Source organism: Papaver somniferum, chromosome 8, assembly GCF_003573695.1.
Source record: "Papaver somniferum cultivar HN1 chromosome 8, ASM357369v1, whole genome shotgun sequence".
Classification (NCBI taxonomy): domain Eukaryota; kingdom Viridiplantae; phylum Streptophyta; class Magnoliopsida; order Ranunculales; family Papaveraceae; genus Papaver; species Papaver somniferum.
The window spans coordinates 144,321,278-144,346,180 of NC_039365.1; the positions used below are offsets into that span (position 1 = coordinate 144,321,278).

Below are 24,903 nucleotides of genomic sequence, written 5' to 3' on the forward strand. Positions count from 1 at the left end.
AAGAAGGGTTTTCAGTTTGCCTCAAGATGCTACATTTGTCATGATGAAGAAGATAATATTGAGCATATTCTGTGGAAATGTGATTTCAGCACCAGATTGTGGAATTGGCTATCAGGTATCTTCAAATCTCCCAAACCTAATTCTTTTGAAGATATTTTGAAAATGCATAAAAACTCTAGCCCTGTGATTAAAGAGTTATGGATTATCAGCTCTTACACTTCCATGGTTGAATTATGGTTTTTAAGAAATGCAATTTATTATGATGATGAGAAACCAGTCTTAAACAAAATACAAATAAGAATTGCTAGAAAAGTCCATGACTGTGAAGCTAGATTGAAAGGTGTTATGTGGGGAACTGATGCTGAGAAATAAATCCTACAATTTTGTAACATTCAAGTCAGGAAAATGAGAAGAACACGGAGTGTGGAAATATTTTTTTATCTGCCAAATGAGAATGAACTGCTATTATGTTGTGATGGGGCTTCTAGAGGGAATCCAGGAATTGCAGGTTATGGCTTTGTAGTAAGGAACCATTTTGGATCTTTCATCTTTGCAGAATCTGGTGGCTTGGGGATTACAACTAATTATGTAGCAGAATTTATCTCTTGTATCAAGGCTTTAGAATGGGCAGTTGAGTGTCTCTCTTTCAAGTTAGTACTGCAATCTGATTCTAGTATGTGTGTAAAAGCTTTACAGCAAAACAAGATTCCTTGGTTTCTGCTGGCTAGATGGCAAAGAATTATGGCTAGTATTCAATCAATTACATTTAAACATGCTTACAGAGAAATCAACTTCTCAGCTGATCATTTTGCAAAGAAGGGAGCTTCGTTGCAGAAGGGGCAGACCTTGAGTTTCAATGACAAGCCAAGCAGTTTACAAAGGATGGAAAATCCAGGGCAACCATATTACAGATTTGTTTAGTTTTTGCTTTTGTTCCTTAGTTTGTTGTTCTTGTTTTGTTGTTTTTTTGCTTTTTCTTTTTTGGGTCTGTAATATTAACTTTCCTATTTTTTTAATTAAAGTTTTTTGTTTAAAAAAAAAAGTTCACGAATAATCGTTTTTAGAAAATAATCAACCTAAGTAAGCGGACTGGTACACGGATTTAAGTACCCGGAATGAGTTTGTTTTCAGTTGACAAACTCCAGCAGATTTTCACGGGACGTGAACTTCCGATGGTGCGCGTACTGGTATGCGGACTTTAGTTCCGGTTTTCCTAAGCAGCAACGTACGCATACTTTAGTTCAAGGAATAAGGACTTACACACATATGCGTTACCACACAATATTTATATCCATCAAGGTTATATATTCTAAACTCTCATTTTAATCATTGAAACATTCTTAGAGGACGTTATATGATTTTTATTCACACACCATTTTTCGTCAAAGCCATTTTCAAGTAATTGAAACTTAATATGACTTTCATCATTAGTAAATATGAACTTGGCTAAAGCGAAAGCTTACCAACACATATTTCGAGAAATAGATACGCGAGATAAACTCGGCTCGAAATAGCATATGTGTATAATCAAAGTCTATAATAGCAATACGAATTTTTTCTCAAGATAGGAGATAGAGTAGATAGACTTTTGAGTGATAGATAAGTTCAAGTCTCCACATACCTTTTAGTCGATGAAGTTCCACAAGTTCGTTGAGTAGTTCTTCATCTTTGTATGATGATCGCCATGGATTCTTGAGCTCAACTACACTTTCTATCCTAGTCCGAGACTTAGCTATAAGTAGACTAGAAATCAAGACTTATAGTTTTGATCATCAACATTGACAAACATGCTTGAGATAGCAACGCATGCGAGTTCGACCGAGCAGTGCTCTAACAATCTCTCCTGTTGTCAATTTTAGTGACAAAACTATCAATACATATGGAATCAAAAATAAATAATAAACTTTGTAGCTTATCTTACACATGACTGATCTCCTTGGTTCTTCAACATTACTCGAAATCTTCATCACTTCCAAGTACTCCAATGATTCCAAAGGTTGTAAGTTTAGTATCATCGTTGTTGAAAATCCGTAGCTATAACAATGAGAAAACAAGAATTCTCAATCATTGTTAACGGTGTCATAGTATTATTACACAACATCAAAGTTCAATTGTATCACAACTTCGACAACAATACTATGGTGATATGTATCACTCCCCATTAGTCAATACTCTATCTCACATGGAAACCATTCCCCCTTACATAATGATCCGAAACCATATGTATTTGTAGTGTGAAATACACATTAATTCTCCTCCTTTTTGTCAATAAAATTGGCAAAGGTACGAAAACTAGTGGGATCCTAATGAAATTTCCATAGAGACATTTCATGACCAACAAAAAGCACATATCAACTTTTTAGATGCAATCATATAGCCGAAGCTAAATGCTTTCATCAAGGAGTTTATAAAGATACAAGATAACTCCTATAATATTCCACAGCCGCACTCCCCACAAAGATTTGGCAATTAAGCATAAGTTCAATTAAGAACTCTCCCCCATGAAATGTCATTCCCGAAAGAACAACAAGAGGGACCTTAATTTCACAAGAAAATAAGGATTTCTTTGGACATAAAAAATCACATATGAATATGAATTTGAATCCAAAAATACTCAATTAAATTAACCACAAGAAAACCCCTGACTAATTTAATCAGAAATGCTCAGCATAAGAGAACTTACGAAGCAACAACTAAAATAACCAAAAGAGAATGATTAATTTAGTTGGTTATGCTCGACATAGGGAACCTTACGGAGAAACAACTAAGTTAATCATAAGAGAATTATCAACTCAGTCGGTTATGCTCAACATAAGAAACCTTATAGAACAAATACAGTACATGCACAAAAATGTGGATCAGGGAAGATCAATACTGCGGAAAAGACAAGGATTCATTCTATTTTCCATCACTATTTGCAGAATGACATGCAATAGACATAATCCTCGTAAACAAAAGTTTTATCCTTTCTTCCATCAAAATATGACATAAAAGTCTTTAACTTTTGTAATGTCAAAAGTTCATTCATTCTTTTATCAATACATGCATATCCACATATGAAAGACTTAACTTTTGACAAAGTATGGGACAATCATAGTTCACGGAATCAAACACACATATCCCATAATACATTGCATATATAAAACCATAAAGATTAACACTGCAAAAATCATCTTCCAAAATTTTTTAGAATTTAAACAAATAAACCTAAAACAATGAAGATGAAAACATTGGACATAGCTATGTGTAATCACAATAATGGCTATTCCAAAAACTAGTTATTCTTCCTAAAACACAAGAAAATAAAATTCTCACAAGAAGTTTCCTTTGGCATCAAGACAAACTCGTAATGCACATATAAGAAGAATTGTCCTTAGAGGGTAGAATCAATCTTTTTCGCCAAAATTTACACAAAGAATAGCTACCAAAGGCATGTAAAAATATTTTCTTAACAAAGAAGAGCATACAAAGTCATTAACGACCGTGCACCATAGTTCACAAAAGATGATTCTGAACATTCAAGAATCCCATAGCAATGCATGCTACTACCCATTCTTGAACTTCCTTCTTTGTGATTCACCAACAACATTCTTGTAAAAGCTACAACTTAGCTTAGAAGTGTATTACTCCAAGAATCCAAGTGCCCAAGTCCAAGAGAAGTGGAACAAGTGCAACGAAACGGAGCAAAGCACTCAAAAACAAGAGACAGGACAAATACCAATCTTAACTCATCCAAATTCAAGGTTTTTTATCTCCATATTGAAGAAAATTCAAATAGGAAGAGAATTCAAAAAGAATGAGGTCATTCCAAGTTCGGACGAAGAAGATACGGCCAACACAAGTTTACTAAATATCGACGTCTACAGGTAAGTATGCATACGGGTATGCAAACGGATTTTCAGTAGGCAAACCTGTATGCAAACAAATTTCCCTAGATTTTATTACAAAAACTCATTTGTAAACTGGTATGCATACATGAAGTGTACCATGAAGGCCAAAACATCCGAACAACTATTTTCGAACCGGAATACAAATCAAGTTAGGTAGACATGAACGATACTCAAGGTACATAGATCATCATAAAATTGCTCAAGTATAGAAACATACCTTTTTAGAGGAATACGATTGAATTCTTAAACGTTACCAAACATTCAAAATCATACCCAACATAATATGTGTGCCTCAGTTCTTATGCTTCCCTCACCGTATACACAACATAATATTTCTTGGTGAGGATGCACTTTCAACACAATCAAGTTGTGTTGAGGTGAAAAATGTCTTGCTCACCATGGCACCAAGAAAGAGTTTCTTTCCAGCAACTCATGCATCTTACAGTGTTGAGAAACACCCAAGGAACTGTTTTTATAAGTCTATCAAAGAACTTCAAGAGAACCCAAAAAGATTTGTGTTTATGATTTCTTGTTTTACCACTTATAAAAAACAGTTTATGCAGATAGTTTTTAGTACTGCGAAGGGAAACTCTTTTGATAAAATAAGACGTCCTAGCTTCTTCATAAAATAAGACAATACTACTATCTTGATAGGAAGTATCAAGGATTGAGCAATGAATCGATTCATGCTTTGAGGTGATATACTCGGATGACTGAGATTTAAACTCCTCTTATAATTCGTTTAGTTTGTTACAACTAATTGGATTACGCAGAGGAGGAGCATTGCTCTCAATGATTACTAAATCAATGTCGACCTCAACATAAATATTATTCATCATAACTTGATTTAGATTGTCAAGAGATTCTTGTTCTTTCTGGAGATATAACTCAACATCAAAATATAAGCTTTCAAGTTTCTTTTCAATCCCTGAATACACTTCAAGGGATTTTAAACCTGGTGGAGGTTTAGATAGAATTTCTTCTACAAATTTTATTAAATCAGTCATGGAAGAGAATTCTGGAATCCCTGGATCTAGTGGTGCATTTATTGAGATAACACTTCTGTCCTATTCAGATCGCTACAAACACAGACTTATAAGGTCTTTAATTTGTTTGCCTACTCTGATACCAATTGAAAAAGCGGGGGTCTAACAACCACACCCAATATTTCTCCTAGAAATTTGTATGGACAAACTCCAATATACTTTTAAGAGAATCAACTAGACAGTCAGACTCAATCTTAATAAAACTATATCAAAGAGTTATATCTCTCTTTCTCGATTCAATACTTACTCAAGAAAATAGAAATCTGCGAGTCTAATTGAATCAAGAGAAATCACTTGAACGGTACCAAAGACCAATGTTCAAGGATCAATCAATTTCAATCAACAACCAAAGGTTGAATTTCCCAATTGATCGATTCAACGCACAACCTGTGATATTTCAATTATATAACAAAATATAATGCGAAAAAGAAATAACACAGACACCAGAAGTTTTGTTAACTAGGAAACCGCAAATGCAGAAAAACCAGAGGATTTAGTCCAGATTTATCACACAATGTGTTAACCCGCTACAGACACTAGCCTACTACGAACTAACTTCGGTCTGGACTGTAGTTGAACCCCAATCAATCTCACACTGATCCAAGGTACAGTTGCGCTCCTTACGTCTCTGATCCCAGCAGGATACTACGCACTTGATTCCCTTAGCTGATATCACAAACAACTAAGATTTGCTACGACCCAAAGTCGAATACTTTAATAAACAAATTTATATCACACAGAAAATTCTATCATAATAGATAAATATGTCTCCCACAGATATACCGACGAGTTTTTGTTCCGTCTTTTGATAAATCAAGGTGAACAAGAACCAATTTATAACCCGGACTTATATTCCCGAAGAACAGCCTAGAATTATCAATCACCTCACAATAATCTTAATCGACTAACGAAAGAAGATATTGCAGAATCAAAAACGATGATACGAAGGTGTTTGTGACTTCTTTTATATCTTGCCTATCAGAGAAATCAATCTCAAGAAAATCTTATGATTGTACTCAAATACGATATAAACAGCAAGATGAGATCACACAATTACACGGATAATAGTTGGATCTGGCTTCACAATCCCAATGAAGTCTTCAAGTCGTTAACTTACAGGGTCTCGAGAAGAAACCTAAGGTTAATGGAGAATCGACTCTAGCTAATTCAACTAGTATCACACAGAAGGTGTGGGGATTAGGTTTTCCAGTTGCGGCTTTATATAGACTTTCAAATCAGGGTTTGCGATCAATGTTAGCTTAGTAACAAAGCATTCAATATTCACTGTTAGATGAAAACCTGATAAGATTCAAGCTAATATCTTTCAGCCGTTAGATCGAACTTAGCTTGTTACACACAAATGAAATGCACATTTATTTAGGTTTGTGTAACCGTACCCAAACATGTACACTTAGTTGGTTCAATAGTAGTTAACCAAATGGTTAGCCATATGAGCACTTCCATATCAACAATATTCTTCTTTATCACAACTAGTTCAAATGACTCAAATGAACTAGTTAGAGAGTTTTTCAATTGCTTAGATCTTATAGAAGTATACAAGACACAATCGAAGCAAAACCGATTTAATTCACTCGAATCAATTCATGAACTTTATAACCACGGTTTGCAATTATACATTCCTTAGTTTATATAAGTTTAAGTTCACGAATAATCGTTTTTAGAAAATAATCAACCTAAGTACGCGGACTGGTACGCGGACTTAAGTACCCGGAATGAGTTTGTTTTCAGTCCACAAACTCCAGCAGATTTTCACGGGACGTAAACTTCCGATGGCACACGTACTGGTACGCGGACTTTAGTTCCAGTTTTCCTGAGCAGCAAAGTACGCATACTTTGGTTCAAGGAATAAGTACTTACACACATATGCGTTACCACACAATGTTTATATTCTTCAAGGTTATATATTCTAAACTCTCGTTTCAATCATTGAAACATTCTTAGATGACGTTATTCACAAACCATTTTTCGTCAAAGCCATTTTCAAGTAATTGAAACTTAATATGACTTTCGTCATTAGTAAAGATGAACTTTGCCAAAGCGAAAGCTTACCAACGCATATTTCGAGAAATAGATACGCGAGATAAACTCGGCTTGAAATAGTAAATGTGTATAATCAAAGTCTATATAGCAGTACGACTTTTGTCTCAATATAGGAGATAGAGTAGATATACTTTTGAGTGATAGATAAGTTCAAGTCTCCACATACCTTTTAATCGATGAAGTTCCACTAGTTCCTTGAGTAGTTCTTTGTCTTTGTATGATGATCGTCATGGAGTCTCGAGCTCAACTACACTTTCTATCCCAGTCCGAGACTTAGATAAAAGTATACTAGAAATCAAGACTTATAGTTTTGATCACTAACATTGATAAACATGTTTGAGATAACAATACATGCGAGTTCGACCGAGCAGTGCTCTAACATTTAGGGTACTACAAATTTCCTAAAAATCCCTAACATGGAAATAAGGTTTTCATTTTGTTTCCCTAAAAAGATTGGGAGCATCTGTATAGTCTAAGGTTTAAGTTCATAATTTGCTTCTGTGTCAGCTAACCTGATACATGAGGGACGAGTAGTCCTAGTCGGATTCAGCAAAGCTTTCAAAATTGCCATTTCTGGCGCTATCAGAGTAATAGGGATTCTCTCCTCAGTAAAAGACAGACGTTCAAAACTGGATTTTCCGAAAATTGGAATTTCTAAACTAAGGTAATCGAGATTCTTAGAACTAATAAATCTACCTAGAGCATCTCTTATACGTTCAAGCATACAAAAGAAATTTCCTAAATTGGAAGGTATTCTAAGCAATCACAAAACAAGGCTGACTTAACCAAACCAAAACTACTGATTTCTTGCAAACAAAAAGCATGATGGCTCCACTTAGATTATTTCTAGACCAGCTTCTAATCTTCTGAAAGGAAACTAGATATAGTTTTAGCAAACCTCTATAGAACGTTCTGAATTAAAGTAAGTCAAATAGAAGTAGGATAAGCTCAGAGGAACTTTGATGCTCAAACCTCTTTGGCAAAAATGTTTCCTTGGGTTACATTAATCATCCTGAACTTCGATTTAAGCTAACAAGATACCCAATACAGTCCTTTTGAACGACTTTCCTACAAGCTCATTACCTTATCGGTCTCGTTCTAGTCAAAATTTTAAGCTTGGGTTCGCGTTTGGTATCGTTTTCCTAAGGCGAGCAAGAAGAGAACGGTGATGAAATCCGAACCCTTATCTTGTATGGCCAGGCCTTGCCCTTTACTAGGAAAATAAATGTTTGTATTCAGTCCTCAACATATATGCATATGAAGGAAGACAGTACCCGCTGACACGGGATTTGCGGGTGTTTAGAATCTTACCTCCTGTTCCATACGGGGGATGAATCGGTTTTAGTCGACTCGGGCCACTGACTCCTATGTCAATGTACGAACCCAAGGTGCAGAGACAATCTCGTAATTGTCCTCCTTCTCTGCAAACAATTTATATTTAATGGTACCCATCCGTAGGGTAAAAATAAAAATAATGTCCCAAAGTACAAAATCCAAAGTGTCCAAAAAGAAAAATTACAAAAATAATAATAAACCCTAGTACATTTTTTTTTCTTGTTTTTTTGTAAAAAGGAAAAATAAACAAAACCCTAAAAAAAACTAAAATAAAACTGTCTTCTTTTCCGCTTTTTTCGTTTTAATCCTTAGCTCCAAGTCTTTACGAAATCACCAAACTCCTTGGCTCAATTTTCTTTATGATCCAAAACCTGAAGACAAAAGATAAATATCCAAAAACGTAAAATAGAACAAAATTATAAAAATATAAAAAATAAAATAAAATAAAAAGTAAATGAGTAACATATAGAAATGTCAAGGTCTTGCTTTGTCTGTTTACACCACTTTTAGATTTGAATTTCAGAATCTGCTCATACTTCAATTATCAAAATCCCTATCTTTTTTTCTTCTTCTTCATCATGGGGTGGCTGAATCTGGCTAAGAGGTGATTTCTACGAACCCCTCTTTGATGATGAAGAAGTACCCAAAAATGATAGATCAAATAAAAAAATCAAAAATCTAGGATAAAAACCCTGTAAAAAATTACCGTACAACCTATTAAAAAATATTTTTTTTTCAAAAAAAACTGTAAACCCTAAACCTAAACCTCTCGCTTGTAAACCCCTCGCCTGTAGGAATAAGTAAGCCTTAAACCTCTACTCCCATCACCACCACCATCATCTCGATGGGTTAGGGTGAGGTTGGGTTTTTTTTCTTTCCCTAGTTCTATTTTGGGTTTTCAGTTGCGAGAACTGTTGTTCTCCTTTTGGTTTTATGCTTGTACAGTTTACCTTAGTTCCACTGGTTGTGTTGTTTTTCTTTGTTTCACTTCGAGAGCTGCTTGTTTTTCCGGTGTTTCCTAGGCTTGGTTTCTGCTGAGTGTGGTAGCAGACTTGCAACTCCCATTACTGTTTGTTTTGGTACTTGAATGACGACCACAGGCAAGGGAATTCTTCTCTGCCCTTTTAAGGATTTTCATGGGTGTCAAGATGGGGGGATTGGCAGCAAGGGATTTACATGTTTGGTTCCCCATCTGAAGAGGTTACATCTATGCAATGCTGATAGAATAAATGCTCTTCAGCAAGCCATCAGAAGTGATTTGGATGTGTTTAAAGGCTTAGAGGAAATTTTGAGAACTTTGAAACAATGGATGTGCTTTGGCTGCATGAGCATTCAAGCATGGAGCAGGGCCTGCAAACATGAGGGGATGGATATTAGGCCTGCAACGTGTGTGGTATCTTGGGATGCACTCGAAACAATAGTTAGAGTATCAAGGCCTGGTTCAGTTCCGGTGCAGGTGGTGGACAGTGTCTTTGAGCTAACTGTTGAGACAGTACACGCAGTTTTTCAAGCTCCTATTTACACTGTCAAAGTGTTCCAAAGGGTGTAGGATGGCATTCTCTCATGTTCTAAAAGCTGCACTACTGAAAGTTGCGGCATACCCCAAATCAGTCAGGAATTGGGATAGTTTGTTACTGCTACCTCGCTGCACATTACGTGTTTACAGTCCTACAAACAGAACGGAGAAGAAGTCAGGGAAGCGTAAGGTGCTGCAGCAGAAACATATCCTTAGTGTATTGGAAACTTGGGGTGAAGCCGGGGGAGTTAAGAGACTTGTTAGGGAGGCTCTACAATTATGACGAACAGGGGGTGTTAAGCTGGAGGAGGATACCTAGTCTGACAACAGGCGAGCCAATAATGTTTCAGCATGTTTGCGCAAAGTGGCAGACGGGCATTTCATGGCGGCTGTTAAAGCCATTAGCTCTTCAGGGGTGGCACTATACAACGCAGATACAGTGAAGTCTCTTGAATATAAACACCCGTTCATGCCCCCTCCGCAGAAACCAACTATCCCGCTGGATGAGACACCCTTACTTGCGGAAGAAGGTACTGTTTTAAGCTGCATAAAATCGTTCCCTAAGGGGACTTCGTGTGGTAGGGATGGCCTCCGAGCACAACACTTATTGGATGCTTTTTGTGGGGATGGATCCGTTGTTGCTACTGACCTAGTCACGGCAATAACAAGGGTTGTTAATTTGTGGTTGAGTGGAAGATGCCCACTTAATCTTGTGGATTTTATTGCTTCAGCACCCTTAAATCCTCTCCTAAAACCGGACAAAAGCATCCGCCCCATTGCGGTTGGGACGATTTGGCGTCGTCTTGTGTCTAAAGTTGCAATGAAGGGAGTTGGAAAAGATATGGCAACTTACTTGCAAGATTTTCAGTTTGGGGTGGGGGTTTCAGGAAGTGTAGAGCCAATTCTGCATGCTGTGAACAGGTTTGTTAGTAAGTTTCACTTGGACTCTAGCCTTACTATATTGACTGTAGACTTCACCAACGCCTTTAACCTAGTTGATCGAACAGCCATGCTTCTCGAGGTACGTAGGTTATGTCCATCTATATCGTTGTGGGTGGATTATCTATATGGACAGCCTGCAAGGTTGTATGTGGGGGATTATCATATTTATTCCTATACAAGGGTGCAACAAGGTGACCCTTTGGGGCCTTTACTGTTCGCTTTGGTTCTTCATCGACTTATAGCAAAGATAAATGAACAGTGCACATTATCCCTACAGGCTTGGTATCTTGATGACGACACTGTTGGTGGTGGTACTGCAGAAGTAGCGAAAGCACTTGCTGTTTTTCGGACGGAGGGGCCTGGGCTAGGGCTTATATTGAATATCAAGAAAACAGAAATTTTTTTGCCCTCTTGTGATGGACGGAGGATAAAGGATGGGATGTTTCCTTCCGAGATTTTGAGACCAGACAATGGAGTCAAATTATTAAGTGGTGTCGTCAGTCTTGATGGCCGATTTGTGAAGGGACTCGCCATTGGGAGATAAGAGAAAGCTGTGGAGTTGATGCAGGTCTTATCCAAGCTTCGTAATCCTCAGAGTGAATTGTTACTCTTACGTGCATGTATGGGTATCTCCAAGCTTCTCTTTGGGCTTCGTATTTGTTGTCCAGAGTACACTTTGGAGGCGGTTGATATATTTGATAGAGTCCTGAGAGAGGAGGTAGAAGGAATTGTGGTTTGTGGAGGTCCATTCTTTGGGAAGTTACAGTGGAGGCTATCTACACTGCCTATTCGATATGGAGGACTTGGTCTATATACGGATAAGGAGGCATCTCAATATGACTTTCTGGCATCACGTGTGCAAACTTGGGGCTTGCAGGATCACATACTCAGGGATAGTGGAGTAGAAGGTATGGATGATATTTTTTAAACGGCCTTGAAGACATTACAAGCAACTCTTCCTGATCAAGACCTTAGTAGCTTTACCAATAAAGACAACGCCCCTCCCCACCCTAAAGCACAAAGTAACTTGGCGAGTGCTCTTTTTGGTAAAGTGGTTAAAGATATGGATAGGGTTTATGAGTTATCAGTCAGGCAAAAGGCAGTTTTGGGTTGCTTGCAAGCAGCGCACGCTCAAGATTTTCTTCTTGCTATTCCGATTGAGGGTCTTGGGCAGAAGATGTCACTTGTAGAGTATAGGTTTATTCTTAAGTACAGGTCAATGATTCCTCTATACCCTTCTGATTCGCGTTGCCCTGCCTGCATTACAAGGTGCTTAGACGCATACGGGGAACACGCAGTCCATTGCAAGGTAGATCTTGGGTTCAAATATAGGCGCAACCATGTGCGAGATACCTTATATGATGTGTTATGGAGGGCTGGTATTTCAGCAAAGAAAGAAGCCGCTGTCAATTTTTTGACGGACCCACTTGAGGGGAGATCGACACTTAGGCCGGCAGATGTTCTTATTTTTGGGTGGGCTAATGGGAAACACGCATGTGTTGAGCTTACTGGGGTTTCACCGTTAGTAGGCATTGGACATGGTTCTTTCACGGTGGGACAAGCAGCTTTGAGGGAAGCCTCAGGTAAGATAGCAAAACATGAGAAAGCATGTGCCGATAATGGACATGATTTTATCCCTTTTGCTTTTGACACTTTCGGGTATTTGGCTCCAGAGGCGGTTGGACTCCTTACGAGGGTTCAGAAATTCATGCACAGTAATGTCATGACCCCCGACTCGAGAGAGTTTGTTTTTAAAAGAATAGGGTTTGCTATTCAAAAAGGGCTTGTGGCGCAGCTTGTTGCTCGCTTGCCTGCTATGCAATTTTTACTTAATGGAAGTGTGTATTTTATAAAACTAAACCTAAAAAGAAAAAAGAAATCTAAAAACCATAAAAACAAGTCCACGACAGCGATGCCAAAAATTAATGTGTTGTAGAAAGTGGTAATAATATATTCGTTTCTCAGACTTGTGAATGTTGCTTTTTAGACTTAAATTCTAAAACTAAAATAGAAAACTCAGACAAAGATGATATCAATATTAAAAGAATACTGAGGCCAAGATTCCACTATTTTCCAAGTTCAAAGTGATTAAATTTAATATTTATATTTATGCAATCTTTGCGTTTAATTTGATTCTAAAATATTGCAACATGTAGACTTTAAAAATAACAAGTGTAAATCCAAACTGTAGAGCATCAAAAACCTATGGACAAGCATGCTCTATCAAAACATATAACAATTTCTTAACAAAAATCATTCAAACAATTTTCGATCAAGGCAAATAATCATAAAATAATTGCAAAAAATAAATAAACAAGAATATACCACTTTTTGTTGGAAAAATAGATTTCTATGTCGCCTCAGCAATGGGGTTTAGCTCTTCATATTAATCACTTGATCAAAATACATGTGTTAGAGCACTGCTCGGTCGAAATCGCAAGCGTTTCTATCTCAAACTTGTTTGTCAAATTTAGTTGATCAAAACTATAGTATTGATTTCTAGTCTAATTATAGCTATATCTCGGATTAGGATAGAATGTATAGTTGAGCTTTAGATTTCACGGCGTTCATCAATTGAAGACGAAGATCTACTGAGGGGAGCTTGGAGGAACTTCATCAACAAAAGGTATGTGGAGACTAAAAATTATCTATCACTCAGAAGTCTATGCTATTCTATATCCTAATGAGACTAAGTCGTATAACTATATAGACTTCTCTTTATTAAGGAAATATGGTGATTACGTCGTGGATAAAGACCACCGTTGGATTTGGAGAGTAATTTGTGACCGTCAGATTTTTTTTATTTTTTCTAATCGAGAGTTGTTCTGGGCCTTGGTCAGAGTGATTCGGGTCCGTGGATTCTATTTCTCAATGACGACCATCAGGCGAATAAAAAAAAGAAAAGAAAAAGAACTCATCGTTTCCTCAACTGTCTTTTGATTTCAAAAAAATTCTTCGTCTCCTCAACTCTGTCTTTTGATCTCAACAACAACAACGATAAATAGCCCTAATCTTTAACCTTGCGTCAATCTCAAGTAGTTGTTTCGAGGAGGATTATTTTCAGAATTTAGGGTTCCCTTTCTAATCAACAGGTAAATTGAATTCAGACCTGTTCTCTTTCGATCTCAACAGGTACACAAACGATAACTCTTAACCAGGTATGAATTTGATTTTTTCCTATCCTCTTTGCTTTCGATCTTGAGACTGTAGCTCAAGATTTTGATGATTTTATTAGGGTTTAATCTCAGGATTTCTATTGTAATCTAGGGTTTGGTTTTGGGAAGAGCAGCTGAGAATGAGTCTAAATCGGCAAGAATGAGAATGGGTTACTTGGAGATGGGGGTTTGAGAGTTCTTGGATGATGATATGAGTTAGGTTGAGATAGATTGGCAACCAGATGAAGAAATCGATCGAGAAAAAATATTCCAGGTTCAAATATTTCTCTATTTTTTTCCCTATCAATTTCAATTGAATTTCGATTTCAGAATTACTTATACGATGGGTAATTGCAATGGGTAGTTGCAAAGCTGTTGTTGGTATTGCTACCAGAGAAGCTACAGCAATGGGGCAATGGATTCTGGTGTGTGTGCTCTGAGACTTGCAGGGACTGAATTTGGGATTGCAACTGTTGGTGATGGCTGAGAAGATACATGTAAGTAGATGTTGATGTTGTGTGTGAATCTTTAATGGGATTTGAATCTGAGTTGGAGCTGACAGAATTGAAATTAGGAGGAACAAAATTACAAACCTAACTAATCCAAACCAATTTGATTGTATTTGTGCATTATGCTTATTGTAGGTACCTAAAGGTCATGATTTGTGCATCATGGTATTTGAACAATGGCGCTTGACAAGAAGGCAACAATATATGTTAGCAATCACTATATAACGGAATCTCCTTTCATGCCAAATGTAGAAGGTCTAGAAGAAGCCCAATTTGATGTGGAATTAATTCACTAATATTCTTTATTCAGGTAAATCGTCGGCCAAGTCCTGTTGCCTTTGGTGGTGATCATTGAATCATTGAACTTCAAAAACTACATCTAAAGGAACTAATTTCAACAGTAAGAGTCTAAGTTGTATACAGTCAACTGCCAGTGTGAATTTATAAGGATTTTGAAAATACCAAATTGTTTCAAATTAAGTGATTTGATAATTGTGTTTCATTAAAGATTTCATCTTTCAAGTTCATCTAAAATGGATAAGTTCAAAGTTCAGTGTTCAAATTTTCAAGTTATTTTTGTAAGGCTAAGTTTGCGAAAAATTTAGGGCGGTCTTGTCGGTAGAACAAAAATATACAGGGACAACCATTCATGCTTTAATATTTGTTGCAGGAGTTTTGAGGCGTTTTTTGATACTCGCTTAACATGCCCATTTTTTTAAAATGCAGATTTTTTAAAGGGGAATAATGGATACAAGAACCTTCTTAAGAGTGCATTGACAGGTATGTCATTAGATAGTTTGTCATACTGAATGACAAGACAAGTTTTAATTCGTATTTCTTAAAGTAGCTGTTGTACTCATTTCGGCACTTGCTCTTTCCCTCTGTCTATGCAACATCTGAACTTTACTTCTTCATCTTCACATTCGTGTTCATCCTCATAGTCATAATTCTCTTCTCATGTTACAAATTTTCAGGTGGTTGTAGTTGCTGAGATCAGTCTGAAAATAAAGGAAAAGGGCATGAGTGTCTATTCACGTGGCTTAGAAGGTAAAATTTCAGTTATAATGTGTTTTCTCCCCTTTTGAATCTCCTGGAAGGGCTGTTAAAAATACTGGATAATTTCCGCATTGCGCCAAAACTAACTTGGAGAGGTCTTTCGTGTTTTTACTTCAGAAGTAGTGCAGGCTCTTTATATAAACCGTATACTCAAAATATTTGGAGTTATCTGCAGCAATACCTAATTGAAGGATTTGCCAAAAAAATATGTGTGTAATGACAAATGTGATCTTGGCATTTTAAGCATCGTTTTACAGTTGATAGACTGACATAGTTAGCTTTGCCATTTATATTTGTTTTGGTGTCTACCCTACCAAATTAAAGCTACTTTCGCACCCTAACACATTCTGTATGGTGGTACTCATAACCAACACCTGTTCTTATGTATGCCCAAATGATAGAAGAAGCAGATCAGGTGAAGCTATCAGATTCTTTGGTGAGAATGAATTCAACCAGATGCACATGCGGGACTCTTATATGTGGCTTCTGTAAAACTTGGTAAGTCATTCTTGATCTAGCCCGTGTAACGAACCCATCATCGTCACGTCATCATTTGTTTCTAGAGGTTTACCATCTTTATATGGGTACTCATAATATATTTTAAATTCATTCTTATGAATGTTTTCTAGATAATCAAATGAGTAAGTTATCTTTCATGAATTCAGTTTCGACTTATGTGACTTTTACTACTAATTCCGTATGATGCATCTCATAAACCATGTGTGACAAGAACATGATTCATACATCGTAATTATGAAGATTATGTTCTGTTTGTAGCTGCAGTAGGGGAAGGTATCTGCGTCAACTTTTTAGAAAATATAGAAATATCCACAAGGCTAGAGAGGCTGCTCTACATTTGGTTTGGAGATAAACTAATGTGCTTATCAAGTGACATTTTCAGCTAATTCTTTAGCCTATTTGTGGTGTAAAGTCGTCTACATTTCGAACCTGCGTTTCCCCTTTGAAACTGTCCGTAACTTAATTTTTGCTTTTGATCTGTGTATTGTTGTATAAATAGAAAAGAACTATTGTTTTGTCGCATAAAAATATTTAGTTAACAATATTAAAAACTCTTTAGCCATTGTCTAGAAAGAAATCCCTATCCCAACGAATTGTTCATTACTCTACTGTGACACCAAGAATTCCCTGTGTGAAAAAAGAGAGAAAATCGGTCAATTGGGAATTACGAGCCCCGGAAACATAAAATTTTCCATGCATTGGGAATGTGTGATATGATGTCTTCTGTGGCAGGTTACCGGCATGTTGAATGACGACCTGATCAAGATTGTGAAAGTAAAGGAGAAGATGCCCATATGGCTGAGCAGTTATAAGAAGAAGCGGTTTCAGGCCTCACTCCTCAGTGCTCAAATGTTGATGGCATGGAAAATTTGCTAGATATAAATTCATCCAAGTGCTTAATGGCAGCATCTAATGAAGTGGAGGATCAGGGACTAAAAAGGGAACAAGTAGTCATAGAGGGAGGCCCAATAAGAAAGTATATTTAATCTTTATGTAAACCTATCTTCACGTCAGCTGTAATCATCCTGCTAAACTTTTTTGGGTTTCATTACGTCTGTTCATGTGGAGTAGAGTGAAGATGTCAAGATGGGCCTGTGATTGAAAGATATTTTAATGGGCCATAGTATTTTTGCACTATAAACGGCCTTATATCCTTACTATAAATCATTAACCTAAATCTATACCATTGATTATCCATTCGTATGTTGCATCTTGGTCTTAAAATCTTTAATATCTCATCACTAATTGAAAGTCATAGGGAGAGACCCAAGAGAGGATTACGAACATAAACATCAGTTGAAGATGGTGGTGAAACACGAGGGAGAGGCGTGGATGATCAAAGAAAGGTTACTGAAAATAAATTATGGTGTCAAAAGGAAAGTGGTGAAACACGAGGTGCCACGGCCCGGTCGTAGGCCTCGCCTAATTAGGCCCGACAAAAAAAAACACCAACTTACGACCCCGGCCCTAACACCCTATTTAATGTGGTCACTATATCTTCCTTTAAATTTTCTCCACTGTCGGGGTCGTAGGCCTCGGCTATCCAGCTACCATGGTCCAACTATTTAAACACTCTATTGTGACCCGATTAACTAGCACACTGTTATGACACGACCAACTAAATATTGGGACCGTTCTGTTATGACCCGACTAACTAAATATGCTCCCGACCATTATAGACAAGACCAACTGACACACTAATTTTAATGTGGGCACTACATCTGCTTTTAGATTTTCTCTACCGCCAGGGTCATAGGACCCGGCCCTATCCGGTTATTATGGTCCAACTAATTAAACACGCTACTGTGACCCGACTAACTAGCACACTATAATATGACACGAACAACTAAATATTGGGACCGTTCTGCTATGACCCAACTAACTAAATATAGAAAGGACCAACTAACACACAAATTTTAATGTGGGAAATAAATCTTCCTTTAAGTTTTCTCCACCGCCGGAGCCGTAGGTCCTGGCCCTGTCTGGCTACTATGGTCCAACTAATTAAACACGCTACTGTGACCCGACTAACTAACACACTATAATATGGCGCAACCAACTAAATATTGAAACTGTTCTACTATAACCCGACTAACTAAATATGACCAACTAACACACTAATTTTAATGTGGGCACTACATCTTCCTTTAAATTTTCTCCACAGTCGGGGCCGTAGGCCCCGACTATCAGGCTATTATGGTCCAACTAATTAAACACGATACTGTGACCCGACTAACTAACACAGTATAATATGACTTGACCAACTAAATATTGGGACCGTTCTTCAATGACCCGACTAACTAAATATGACCAACTAACACACTAATTTTAATGTGGGCGCTACATCTTTCTTTAAATTTTCTCCACCGCCGGGGCCTACGGCTTCGGCTATCAGGCTATTATGGTCCAACTAATTAAACATGCTACTGTGACCCGATTAATTAGCACACTATAATATGACACGACCAACTAAATATTGGGACCGTTCTGCTATGACCCGACTAACTAAATAAGCTCCTGACTATTATAGACTGGACCAACTAACACACTAATTTCAATGTGGGCACTACATATTCCTTTAAATTTTCTCTACCGCCGGGGCCATAGGCCCCAGCTATCCGGCTACTATGGTCCAACTAATTAAACACGCTACTGTGACCTGACTAACTAGCACACTATAATATTATACGACCTACTAAATATTGAGACCGTTCTTGTATGACCACAGACTAAAATTGCATGGAAATATACTGATCGACCGACCAAACAAATGTACAATAAACAAAACTCTAAAAAGGTTGAACCCCGACGGAACATAAAAAATCAACAAGAGGTTAGAACAACTTTTCAAAAATCTTTTAAATTATGGACCTGTGGCGCAATGGTAGCGCATCTGACACCAGGTTAGAAGGGTACGTGTTCGATTCACGTCAGGTCTAATTGTCGGTATTTAAACGTGCCCTGCCCTACAGAAAGTTGAAGTGTTATTTCATGTTTTGGTGGAGATTCACGTCTTTCTCATAAGTGTTTATATTTCCTAGACTTTAAGTAAGTCGTACGGTAGAGTAATTCGTTTAATGTGGATGCTTTCTATGGGCTAATGCTACATGTCTGCCTTTTCGAAATTGTGTCTCAGTGTCTTTATAGGAAGAAGTGGATGCACTTAACTTCAAGGATCGACAAACAACAACTAAAGGTAACACTAACATGTAAAGGTTTTTTATTCCATATGAATTTTTAAATTGTAAGCTTACATGTATGGGTTTTGATGTGCTTAACTTCAGGTATGAACAAACAACAACCAAAGGTAACCCTAACATCAGCAGAAATACACTTCAGACAAGCAACAACACATTTGAATAACTAATTCAGGGTATGGATTATCTTCCCCTAATATTTTATCAGTTTTTATACAGTTTTAACTTCTATCTTCCTAATGATAAGACTGTTATTTGTTGTTTCTGATTATGGATTATGTTCAATTATATCTCATCGTTAAGCCTTATTGCATGCAGATTGTCCAGGAAGCCCGCATACCTGGAGAACATGTATATGTTCACGCAGAACGTCTGTAGTAGGAATTGAAGCCGATGGTAGTGGGGATTTATGGTAAGAACTACCATGATAATGTTGTAGCTACTACAATTTTGTACACAAACTAAATCAAGGACCTGTGGCGCAATGGTAGCGCATCTGACTTCATGTCAGAAGGGTACGTGTTTGATTCACGATAGGTCCAATTGTCGCTATTCAACCGTGTCCTACGAATAGTTAAAGTCCTATGAATAGTTAAAAGTGTTGTTTCTGTTTTGGTTGAGATACTCACTGTTTAGTTTGTTATCTGGGTACTTCGTATATAAGTTGTTGTAGATCCTCGCAACATTCAACGAGAATCTAGATTTCCTATAAAGAAGTTGTTTGCTTCTTTGGTTGCAGAAAAGGTATAATTTTGGTTGATTTTTATTTCACCCTTATGAGGTTTCTATTTTGCATTACGATGGAGAGAAACATAACACTAAGATTTGTGAAGGATCCACGAAGGAATGTTGGTGTGGTATATATTGACAACGAAAAAGGGAGGTAATGGCAATGTTTGTAATATCTGCAAGTTTAGTGGGAGCGGAATTGTCATGTGGGTTACAGGTTCTCTTCATGTTCAGTTGGTTTAATAGTGACATTCAATACAAAAATTTTAAGGTAAACACTTATAATAAATTCATGTCCGATGTTTCTGGCAACACTTGCAAATATGTTGGTTGTGTGTGATCCAACTAATTAAACACGCTACTGTGACCCGACTAACTAACACACTATAATATGACACGACCAACTAAATATTGGGACCGTTCTGTTATGACATTGCTAACTAAATATGCTCTGGACTATTACGCACAGGATGAACTAACACATTAATTTGATGTGGGCACAATATTTACCTGTAAATTTTCTCCACCACCGGGGGCGTAGGTCCCGGCTTTCCGGCTACTATGATCCAACTAATTAAACACTTTATTGTGAGCCGACTTAATGACCACAATATAATATGACATGGCCAACTAAATATTTGGGCACTATATCTTCTTTTAAATTTTCTCCACTGTTGGGGTCGTAGGTCCCGGCTTTCCGGCTATTATGATCCAACTAATTAAACACTCTACTGTGAGCCGACTAACTAACACACTATAATATAACACGACCAACTAAATATTTAGGACCATATCTGCTTTTAAATTTTCTCGACCGCCAGGGCCGTAGGTCCCGACTTTCCTGCTACTATGATCCAACTAATTCAACACTGTACTGTGAGCCGACTAATAACACACTATAATACGACACGACCAACTAAATATTTAGGACCATATCTGTTTTTAAATTTTCTCGACCGCCGGGACCGTGGGTCCCGGCTTTCCGGCTATTATGATCCAACTAATTAAACACTTTACTGTGAGCCGACTAACTAACAAACTATAATATGATACGACCAACTAAATATTTGGGCACTGCTTTTAAATTTTCACCACCGCCGGGGCTGTAGGTCTCGGCTTTCTGGCTGCGGCCCCGGCTTTCCGGCTACTATGATCCAACTAATTAAACACTCTATTTTGAGCCGACTAACTAACACAATATAATATGACACGACCAACTAAATATTTGGTCACTATATCTGATTTTAAATTTTCTCCACCGCCGGGGCCGTAGGTCCCGGCGTTCCGGCTACTATGATCCAACTAATTAAATACTCTATTGTGAGCCGACTAATGAATACAATATAATATGACACAACCAACTAAATATTTGGGCATTATATCTTCTTTTAAATTTTCTCCACCGCCGGGGTCGCAGGTCCCGGCGTTCCGGCTACTATGATCCAACTAATTAAACACTCTACTGTGAGCCGACTAACTAACACATTATAATATGACGCGACCAACTAAATGTTTATGACTGTATCTGCTTTTAAATTTTCTCGACCGCCGGGGCCATAGGTCCCAGCTACTACGATCCAACTAATTAAACACTCTACTGTGAGCCGACTAACTAACACACTATAATATGACTCGACCAACTAAATATTTGGGCACTATATCTGCTTCTAGATTTTCTCGACCGTCGAGGCCGTATGTCCCGGCATTCCGACTACTATGATCCACCTAATTAAACACTCTATTGGGAACCGACTAACTAACACACTATAATATGATTCGACCAACTAAATATTTGGGCACTATATCTGCTTCTAAATTTTCTCCACAGCCGGGGCCGTAGGTCCCGGATTTCCGGTTACTATGATCCAACTAATTAAACACTCTATTGGGAGCCGACTAACAAACACAATATAATATGACACGACCAACTAAATATTTGGGCATTATATCTGCCTTTAAATTTTCTCCACCGCCAGGCTGTAGGTCCCGGCTTTCCGGCTACTATGATCTAACTAATTAAACACTCTATTGGGAGCCGACTAATGAACACAATATAATATGACACGACCAACTAAATATTTAGGACTATCTGTTTTTAAATTTTCTCCACCGTCGGGGCCGTAGGTCCCAACTTTCCAGCTACTATGATCCTACTAATTAAACATTCTACTGTGAGCCGACTAACTAACACACTATAATATGACACGACCAACTAAATATTTAAGACTATCTGTTTTTAAATATTCTCCATCGCGGGGCCGTAGGTCCCGGCTTTCTGGCTATTATTATCCAACTAATTAAACAATCTATTGTGAGCCGACTAACTAACACACTATAATATGATACGACCAACTAAATATTTGGGCACTATATAAGCTTTTAAATTTTCTCCACCGTGGGGGCCGTAGGTCCCGGTTCTCCGGCTACTATGATCCAACTAATTAAACACTATATTGTGAGCCTACTAACTAACACAATATAATATGACACGTCCAACTAAATATTTCGACACTATATCTGCTTTTAAATTTTCTACGTCCCCGACTCTTTGGATACTATGTTCCAACTAATTAAACACTCTATTGTGAGCCGACTAATGAGCACAATATAATATGACACGACCAGCTAAATATTTGGCACTATATATTTTTTTAAATTTTCTCCGCCGTCGGGGCCGTAGGTCCCCGGCTTTCCGGGTATTATGATCCAACTAATTAAACACTATAGTATGAGCCGACTAACTAACATACTATAATATGACACGACCAGCTAAATATTTAGGACTATATCTGCTTTTAAATTTTCTCGACCGCCGGGGCCGTAGGTCTCGGCTTTCCGGCTATTATGATCCAACTAATTGAACACTCTATTGTGAGCCGACTAACTAACACAATATAATATGACACAACCAACTAAATATTTTGGCACTATAATTTTCTCCACTGCCGAGGCTGTAGGTCCCGGTTTACGTCTACTCTGATCCAACTAATTAAACACTCTACTGTGAGCCGACTAACTAACACACTATAATATGACACTGACCAATTAAATATTGGAGCCGTTTTGTTATGACCACAGACTAAAATTGCACGAGAAGATACTGATCGACCGACCAAATAAATGAACAATAAACAAAACTTAAGTAAATCTTCATATTCGATTTGAAAAAAATCGGCGAGCGGTTGAGCGCCGGCCACAGGCCGGCGTGATACCTAGTTTACATTATAAACATTTGATATTTCGATCTGAGTTTATCTCTGTAGTGATCTACACTACAAATGGGTAATCAATCTCAAGACTGCAGGATCTACTCTACAGAATTCTATTCTATTTGATAACCTTCAATTATAGGAGTTCAGTGTTTATAAAGAGAAAATGGACTCCTGCACTGGCACGTCCCGCTCCCATGACTCCTACTACTACATTTACTAAATAACATACTATCTGCCATTAGCAAGTGGTCATCCCATACCGGGACATGACAAATTCCCACCCCTTCAAATTATCTTTGTCCTCAAGGATAAATGAGCTCGACCCAGGAACACAGTTGTTGTAGCTCCTTCTCCAACACAATAACCCTATGTACTGTTCTTAGTACGATTATGAAAAGAATCGACGGAAAATGAACGGAATATAGCCGGATAATATTAACTCTGCCGAAGCAGCCTTAAACTTCCATTAATTCATTCTTATCTTAAAACAGGGTTTCATTACAACTTAAATACTTCAATTATTGGAAGATAAAACCCTAATAACAACTAATCTAAACCAGACGCGTGTCCCCAACCTAACAGGCAACAAATGCCAAATGATCTGTTGGCACGTCACAGTGATAAGGGCATACGGGCATTTATTTGGGGAAGCTGATAAGTAAGCTAGAGAAATATAAGGTATATGACAGCACCCTTCCCATCAGCGGATCCTTGTCCTCAAGGATGGAATTTAGGAAAATGTCGAGCTATGTGTTTTGCATCCTCCCATGTAGCATCTGCGGCTGAAGAGTTTGTCCACTGAATAAGTAATTGAGGCACAGATACCCCATTACGCAGAAGTTCTTGAGGCCAGAGCAGTTGCAGGTATGACAAGAAACTGTCCATCTGTATCTAGAACAGGTAGTGCAGGAGAAGGTATGTGAGTGGTACCAACATGCTGCTTCAGCTGGGATACATGGAAGACATGATGAATTCGTTCTTCTGCTGGCAACTGTATCTTGTATGCAACTAGACCAATTTTTTGTACTATCTCAAATGGTCCATAGTATTTGGCAGCAAGTTTCAAGTTTCTTCTGAGAGCCACAGATGTTTGCTTATATGGTTGCAGCTTCAGTAAACCTTGTCCCCTATAGAGAAAACTTTGTCAGTTCTCTTTTGGTCATCAAAAAACTTCATTCTCTCTTGAGATTTGTGGAGAGAATCTTTAAGTATAGAAAGCACATCATCCCTTTGCTTTAAATAAGATTCAACTTCAACAACAGAAGTGGCGACAGTTGATGAAAAAGCTAAGTGAGGTGGAAGATAGCCATACAAAGCTTGAAATGGGAACATTTTCAAGCTGGTGTGGTAGTTGGTGTTATACCACCATTCTGCAAGTGGAAGCCATAAATGTCATTTCTTTGGTTGGTGACCACACATGCATCTTAAGTAACTCTCAAGGCAAGAGTTTACTCTCTCAGTTTCACCATCAATCTATGGATGGTAAGCTGTACTGAGGTGTAGCTGAGTGCCAAGAGCTTTAAACAGATCCTTCCAAAAGTTGTTGGTAAAGATCTTGTCTCTGTCAGACACAATAGAAGATGGCAAACCATGAAGCTTGAAAATATGTGAAATGAATTCTCTGGAAACAGAAGAAGCAGTGTATGGGTGGTGCAGGCCAATAAAGTGGCTATACTTTGTTAACCTGTCAACTACCACCAGGAATAACTGATTTCCTCTCACTAATTGGTAATCCC

The 24,903-nt window shown here is 37.7% G+C and overlaps 2 protein-coding genes and 1 long non-coding RNA gene across 6 annotated transcripts; 2 read left to right on the forward strand and 1 right to left on the reverse strand.

The window, feature by feature from the left end:
• Positions 1 to 405: 405 nt before the first annotated feature.
• Positions 406 to 921, forward strand: LOC113306135 (uncharacterized protein Mb2253c-like). The gene has a single exon (XM_026555110.1). The coding sequence runs from the start codon at positions 406 to 408 to the stop codon at positions 919 to 921; it is 516 nt and encodes a 171-aa protein (XP_026410895.1).
• A 12,736-nt stretch (positions 922 to 13,657) lies between these two features.
• On the forward strand, positions 13,658 to 17,206 carry LOC113303319. 4 transcript variants are annotated; one of them, XR_003337402.1, is made up of 8 exons: positions 13,658 to 13,948; positions 14,058 to 14,219; positions 14,310 to 14,442; positions 14,590 to 14,764; positions 15,181 to 15,234; positions 15,429 to 15,501; positions 15,912 to 16,008; positions 16,762 to 17,206. It is a non-coding gene; the product is annotated as an uncharacterized LOC113303319 (long non-coding RNA). The 4 variants fall into 4 exon arrangements; XR_003337401.1 differs by lacking the exon at positions 16,762 to 17,206 and adding an exon at positions 16,288 to 16,587; XR_003337403.1 differs by lacking the exon at positions 16,762 to 17,206 and adding an exon at positions 16,294 to 16,587.
• Positions 17,207 to 23,996: 6,790 nt separating this feature from the next.
• LOC113306136 lies at positions 23,997 to 24,499 on the reverse strand. The gene is made up of 2 exons (XM_026555111.1): positions 24,339 to 24,499; positions 23,997 to 24,240 (listed from the first exon to the last, which is right to left on the reverse strand). The coding sequence occupies exons 1-2, from the start codon at positions 24,497 to 24,499 to the stop codon at positions 23,997 to 23,999; spliced, it is 405 nt and encodes a 134-aa protein (XP_026410896.1).
• Between the last annotated feature and the right edge of the window lie 404 nt (positions 24,500 to 24,903).